General features: G+C 59.3%; 1 protein-coding gene across 1 annotated transcript; it reads right to left on the bottom strand.

The window, feature by feature from the left end:
* Positions 1 to 1,576: 1,576 nt before the first annotated feature.
* Positions 1,577 to 6,530, bottom strand: MRPS24 (mitochondrial ribosomal protein S24). Its single transcript, XM_073324867.2, has 4 exons — positions 6,427 to 6,530; positions 4,877 to 4,957; positions 3,531 to 3,642; positions 1,577 to 2,128 (listed from the first exon to the last, which is right to left on the bottom strand). Exons 1-4 carry the CDS (start codon positions 6,457 to 6,459, stop codon positions 1,845 to 1,847), a joined length of 510 nt encoding a protein of 169 aa, XP_073180968.2. The 5' UTR covers positions 6,460 to 6,530; the 3' UTR covers positions 1,577 to 1,844.
* Between the last annotated feature and the right edge of the window lie 297 nt (positions 6,531 to 6,827).

The raw sequence follows: 6,827 nt of genomic DNA, 5'->3' as shown, positions 1-6,827 counted from the left end.
ATGCTGAATCCTCCGAGGTCAGACCCAGGAAGGTGGAAGCTGTGTAAACTTCTTGACCTGGAGACAGTCTGCTCAGAGAGAGGAGGCTCCCCAAGAGTCCTGACTGGCTTTGTAGGCAGTAGTTCCAGAGCATCACCCCAGTGATTCAGTGACACAGTGCCCAATCCCGCCACGCTGGCTTTCCCAGGTTTATGTCTGCGTGTAGGTCCCACAGGGATGGGGGGAGGTCTTTGTGGGGGAAGGCAGCAGGAGGGAGGCCTCATGGACTTGGCCATGTCCCACACAGGGTGGGGATGCAAAGCTGCTGGCTCCCAGGCATGGGTGGCGAATGAACCGCCGGCTGGGGGAGGCTAGCCTCCAACCCAGTCCCTTCCGCCTGAGGCTCCACACCTTCTGCTACCTGCTGGAGCCCAGAGGGCCCCCCCCCCACCATGGCCACCAGCCCAGTTCCGTAGCTAGCCCCGCAGTCCCAAAGGAGTGCCAGGAGGGAGGGCGGTACGCGGCCCCAGCCCTGGAGTGCTGGGAAGGCAGTAGGCCCCAGCCTCCCAGCTGGAGCACTGGGGGGCTGGAGCTGGAGGACTGGAGCCACATGCAGGGAGCAGTCACAGCATGGGGCAGGGCCACAGAATCATAGAATATCAGGGTTGGAAGGGACCTCAGGAGGTCATCTAGTCCAAACCCCTGCTCAAAAGCAGGACCAATCCCCAACTAAAGCATCCCAGCCAGGGCTTTGTCAAGCCTGACCTTTAAAACCTCTAAGGAAGGAGATTCCACCACCTCCCTAGGGAACCCATTCCAGTGCTTCACCACCCTCCTAGTGAAATAGTGTTTCCTAATATCCAACCTAGACCTCACCCATTGCAACTTGAGACCATTACTCCTCGTTCTGTCATCTGCTACCACTGAGAACAGTCTAGATCTATCCTCTTTGGAACCCCCTTTCAGGTAGTTGAAAGCAGCTATCAAATCCCTCCTCATTCTTCTCTTCTGCAGATTAACAATCCCAGTTCCCTCAGCCTCTCCTCATAAGTCATGTGTTCCAGTCCTCTGATCATTTTTGTTGCCCTCCGCTGGACTCTTTCCAATTTTTCCACATCCTTCTTGTAGTGTGGGGCCCAAAACTGGACACAATACTCCAGATGAGGCCTCACCAATGTCGAATAGAGGGGAACGATCATGTCCCTCAATCTGCTGGCAATGCCCCTACTTATACAGCCCAAAATGCCATTGGCTTTCTTGGCAACAAGGGCACACTGTTGACTCATATCCAGCTTCTCGTCCACCGTAACCCCCAGTCCTTTTCTGCAGAACTGCTGCCTAGCCACTCGGTCCCTACTCTGTAGCAGCGCATGGGATTCTTCCGTCCTAAGTGCAGGACTCTGCACTTGTCCTGTTGAACCTCAGCAGATTTCTTTTGGCCCAATCCTCTAATTTGTCAAGGCCATGTCTGGCTGTTTGGGGAGGCACAGCCTCCCTAAACCTAGGCGACCTGCTACCCATGCTCCCAGGCCCACACTCTGACGGCCCCGGGACCAAGCTGGGAGGAATTGGGCTACGGTGACTCCAGAGATGGACACAGGGGCCAGAGTGGTTTTATTCCCCATTGCTGGGCCGGGCCACTGCTACGTCCAGAGCCTCAGTAACACCCACACCAGAGCACCCCATGGCCACCACCCACGGGTCCACAGCCTCCTCGGGCCCATGTGGAGCGTGGGTGCCCTGCCCCACAACGGGCCAGTGAGAGACAGGACAGCAGGTGACCTGAGTCAGGCACAGGCTAGCCCAGGGGAGAGGTGGGGTGCCCGGCTGCCGGGGGGCAGGCCTCGCCCAGGGGTCCAGCGGTGCTATAGGTACTTGTAGATGACCCTCTCGGGCAGGGTCTGCACTTCCAGCCGGACGGGGCACTTGTAGAGGAAGGAGAGCAGCGTTTCGGTGTAGCCCATCAGGAAGTAGAACTTGTAGGGTGGCATGCGCTGCAGGAAGACGGCGCAGATGACCAGCGTGTTGGCGCGGCGCTTCAGCACAATCTCGTTGGCCAGGCAGCCGTGGAAGGTGCCGTAGATGAACTTGCGGATGAAGACGTCCTCCACGGTGCGCTCGGCCGCCCCACCCTCCCCGTCCAGATTACCTGCAGGGCAGACAGGGCAGCGGGGGGGTGAGGGGACAGCACCAGGTGCCCCATGCCCACAGGGCACCTTTAAGAGATGGTACGAGCAGCACCAGCCAGAGCAGGGGGCTGCATGGGTGTCCGGCCAGGCACTGCATCAGGATCTGGCCACAGAACACACATCTGCCGGGGGACAGGGACTCCTGCTCCCTCCCCTATGCCTGGAGAAGAGCTCGGGGAGAACAGCCCATGCCCAGGTTGAAGACCCCTCACCCCCTTTTGTTACGTCAGAGGGGCCACACAAAAGGGGATGCTGTGGGGAGCGGGGCAGGAGCACTGGTTGTGGGGAGAGCTCCCAGCTATTTCAGCCCTGGCCTCTCCCAGCAGGGGGCGTTCTGGGCGGTGGGGCAGGAATGCTGGCTGTTGGGGAGCTCCTGGCTTTTCCAGCCCTGGCCTTGTTGTAGTAGGAGTTTATGTTTGCATTTTGTATAATTTAAAATAAAAAATAATAATGTAGCATGTATTACATTTATTGATGTATGATTTGACTATATTTTGCTGGCTATTCTTTTTGAAAGCAGAAAGGAATGGCCTAATGGGCCATTGGTAAAGATGCATCAGCCAGAATTTGTATCGGAACTGCTTTTAAGGCAGTAACAGACCTTTTAGCATTACCATTTTGTTGCAGGTTTAGTATTTTAAAATAAGTAAAAAAATGCAATGACTTGGGTTTTTTTGCATTGCAATTTGATGTTTTTGTTTAAATGCTTTGTGTAAATTAATTCTGTGTTGTGTGTAAATGAGGAACATGTGTGTTAAGAAATAAGTGTAAAGGCCATCGCTGAACCAGATGTTTTAGGGAAAAACCAAGATGTCAGGGCACCAGGAAGCTGCAACACGCCTATGTCAGAGAAGGGCAGATTGACGACTTTAAAAATAAGACTGGCACCTATCAATGGGGACAAGATAGCTGTGATTAAAACCAGAATGGGGTAACCTTTTAAAAGACTTAATAAAAAATAAAAATAAAAAAAAATGTAAGAAAACAAGCACTCGTCAAAAAAACAACTGATTACAGCATGATGGGAAAATCACTATGGAAACAGGGGGCCTGGCCATGAAACTTTGGGTTCATCCTGCCAAGACTCTGTGTGTGTGTGTGTGTGTTTAAATGCATATGCTAATTGTTGCATTTTTAATAAACAGGGTGTATTGCTCTTTCCCCTGAAAAAGATCCTGTGTGCTTCTTATAAGCATAACTGCCTCTCCCAGCGGGGAGCAGGGCAGGAGCACTGGCTGGAGGGGAGCTCCTGGCTACTCCAGTCTCAGCCTCTCCCAGCAGAAGGCATGGTGGGGAGCAGGGCAGGCACTGAGAGACGGGGAAGCCCAGGTACCCCAGGGCAGCAGCTGACGGGTCACTCACTGGTGTGCAGGGAGAGCCAGCCCTTGCGATGGGCGATGTAGTGGGGTGGGTGGGCCTGTTCGTACGTCACCGGCTTGTCTCCTTTCCCAACTCGCACTCGGGCCGCCCGGTTCTGTAAGAGAACAGCCTTGGGAGGGGGGTGAAAAACAACAGTGGGGGCTCCTGGGCAGGGCCAGGAGCAGGGGATGCATCTTCCCCTGCTCCATAGGTGTTAACAGCACGGAGGGACCAGGGCAGCAGGTATTTCAAAGCGTTTGGCAGTACCCAGGGCCCAGAGCACTGACGCCCTGGTGCTAGCAGGCTGATCCCACTTCCCACATGCCCCCTTCCTCGGGTCTGGCACCGTCATGCCTGGCACCGCCAAGCCCTGGCTACACGTGGCAGCAGAACGGCATGCAGCCCGTGTATGAGGCAGCCTGCGGGAAGCTTTAGCCTGAGTGTTCATTTCTCTGCTAAGGACACCCCAAGGTCCTGCCCAGTCTGACAACTCAGACTCAGTCACACTCTCAGCGGGCACCTCAGGGGCGCTGAAGGTGCAGACACAGTGAAGAACAGGCACTGCGAGGTGCAGGCTACAGAAAAAAGCCCAGGAGCCACTCTTCGATATCGACTCGCCTAGCCTCCAGGCCCCTGCCATCCCTGGACCGGGCAGAATAACCTCATGTCCTGGGGGAAACTGAGGCATGGGCAAGAACGGACCAGCCCCAGGTCATCCAGTGAGTCAGTGACAAACCTGCATGTAGAACCCAGGAGTCCTGACTCCTTGCCCTAACCACACCTGCCATGCAGGGCTGTTCGGGGGACACGGAGCTGGGATGGGCTCCACAGGAGAGAGCAAAGGCTCCTGGCACAGGTTGCTGGGGTACACAGGGGATTTCCAAGGCCTCACCCAGAACTCTGTGCCTCTGCTCCCGCTGGGGAGAGGCTTTGCTGGGTGAGTGAGGCCTTGTCTCACAGGCCCCTCTCCAGCTTTGGTTTTGCAGGTTCAGAGGGAGGGACGGCTGTTACTTACCTTACAACTCCTGGGATTCATAGAATCATAGAATATCAGGGCTGGAAGGGACCTCAGGAGGTCATCTAGTCCAACCCCCTGCTCAAAGCAGGACCAATCCCCAACTAAATCATCCCAGACAGGGCTCTGTCAAGCCTGACCTTAAAAATATCTAAGGAAGGAGATTCCACCACCTCTCTAGGTATTCTTTGAGGGGCTGTCCATGGGATCCCATCGCTGGCACCTGTGTCTCACAAGTGTATGCCACTGCTGGGATCCACACGGACAGACCCTTGCAGCAGCAGCCGAAGGGCTAACGGGCAGGATTCCCCACTGCAGCCTGCCACGCACTTACCTTGTGACACACAGCTGTGGTCTGAATAGCCCGGCTGCAGGGAAGGAGTGACGAGAAAGCGCCCCGTGTCCAGAGAGCGGCCTAGCAAAGCAAAGCACAGGGCATCAGGGAGCAGGGGCGGTGGCGAGCGCACAGACCCCTGGTTGCAAGCTAGGGATTGAACGAGGGCGCCGCAGCACCAGAGACACAAAGCCCTGGCAACTGAGCTGCAGGAGTCACATTCGTGGGAGCCGGAAGCCAGCTGCTAGAACAGGGGTGGGCAAATTACGGCCCGGGGGCCGCATACAACCCTTCAGACGTTTTAATCTGGCCCTCAAACTCCCGCTGGCGAGCAGGGTCCAGGGCTTGCCCTGCTTCAGCGCTCCAGCTGGGGAGTGGGGTTGGGGGCTTGTCTCGCTCTGCGCATGCTGTGGCTCCTCGCGGCTCCTGGAAGCAGCAGCATGTCCCCCCTTCGGCTCCTACATGTAGGGGCAGCCAGGGGAATCCGCACGCTGCCTCCGCCCCAAGCGCTGCCTTCGCAGCTCCCATTGGCCAGGAACCACGGCCAAAGGAAGCTGCAGGGGGAGTGCCTGCGGATGGGGCAGAGCACAGACCTGCCTGGCTGTGCCTCTGCATAGGAACCGGAAGGGGGACATGCCACTGCTTCCGGGAGCTGCTTGAGGTAAGCGCCACCCAGAGCCTGCACACCTGATCCCCTCCCATGCCCCAACCCACTCCCCCAGCCCTGATCCCCCTCCCGCCCTCCAAACCCCTCAGTCCCAGCCCGGAGTACCCTCCTGCACCCCAAACCCCTCATCCTCAGCCCCACCTCAGACCCCGCATTCTTAGCCGGAGCTGCACTCCCTGGCACCCCAACCCCCTGCCCCAGCCCAGAGTCCCCCCCCGCACCCTGAACTCCTCATTTCTAGCCCCACCCCAGAGCCCACACCCCCAGCCAGAGCACTCACCCCCTCCCACACTCCAACCCCCAATTTCGTGAGTATTCATGGCCCGCCATACAATTTCCATACCCAGATGTAGCCCTCGGGGCAAAAAGTTTGCCCACCCCTGTGCTAGAACCACTGGAGGGAGAGGCACCCAGAGTCAGTCTATTACGGTAACGCCCCCCCGGCTGGCTCCAAAGCCGCGGCCACCGCTGGGTCCTGCACATTCCTCCCGCAAGCCGGGCTCCAGGGACGCCCGGCGGGCCATTTCGGTGCCGGGGCCCTGGGGTTTTGATGAAATGGTCCCAAGGGGAGTTGCCAGGGTCCGCGGGGCCGACAGGGGTACTTGGATTGCCAGCTCTCTGGGGAAAGGGGCATTGAGAGCAGCGGGCAGGGGAAGGGAGCGACTCTGGGGGGCAGCTGCACCCCCCGCCCCGTTGGGTCACACACTCCGTCCCCTCTGTGCCCGCACAGCCCTTAGCACAGCGTACCGCGCCGAGCACATCCCCACCCGCTGGGCGCCGCCCGGCTGAAGCCGCCCCTCGCGGAGCGTCTGCCTGGCCCGGCGACCCCCGGCCCCGCGCTAGGCCCCGCCCCAGGGATGCTCCGGCCGCGGCGCCACCTCACCGTCAGGCGCTTCCCGCCCAGCGGCGCCGCCATCTTGGAAGGTGCGAGAGGGGGGAAGGGTGGAGCCGAACCGACCCCACGGCACCGGGAAGGGGGCGGGGCCGTGGGCGGGGCCGAGCGGGAGCGGGTAACCCCGCCCCCAAGGCCTCCTGCCGCCCCGGGGGGCGGGGCTCAGGCCGGGGGGCGGGGCCGGGTGATCGCCCGGGGCGGGGCTCCTCAGCCGCAGGCCCGGGGGCGCTGGAGCACCCCGGGGCTCCCCTGCGAGCTGATCACCCCCGGGCGCTGCCAAGTGTTCACACGTGCAGATGGGTGTTGTGTGTCACAGAGGGGCCCCCTGGCCGCCCGGACCCCGGCCCAGATCGGGGCCCCTGCGCCCGGCGCCGCCCGGACCCCGGCCAAGA

The sequence above is a fragment of the Lepidochelys kempii genome, chromosome 26 (assembly GCF_965140285.1).
Source record: "Lepidochelys kempii isolate rLepKem1 chromosome 26, rLepKem1.hap1, whole genome shotgun sequence".
NCBI classification, from domain to species: Eukaryota; Metazoa; Chordata; order Testudines; family Cheloniidae; genus Lepidochelys; species Lepidochelys kempii.
Note: the sequence above shows the minus strand (reverse complement) of the source record. Positions and strands in the feature narration are given on the sequence as shown.

What these genes read in the sequence shown, in the direction of transcription:
- MRPS24 (XM_073324867.2), bottom strand. Translation starts at nt 6,459, where the DNA reads ATGGCGGCGCCGCTGGGCGGGAAGCGCCTGACG. An exon ending in TGGGCGGGAAGCGCCTGACG is followed by an intron (nt 4,958 to 6,426) that starts GTGAGGTGGCGC and finishes TTGCTTTGCTAG; the next exon opens with GCCGCTCTCTGGACACGGGG. An exon ending in CCACAGCTGTGTGTCACAAG is followed by an intron (nt 3,643 to 4,876) that starts GTAAGTGCGTGG and finishes GTTCTCTTACAG; the next exon opens with AACCGGGCGGCCCGAGTGCG.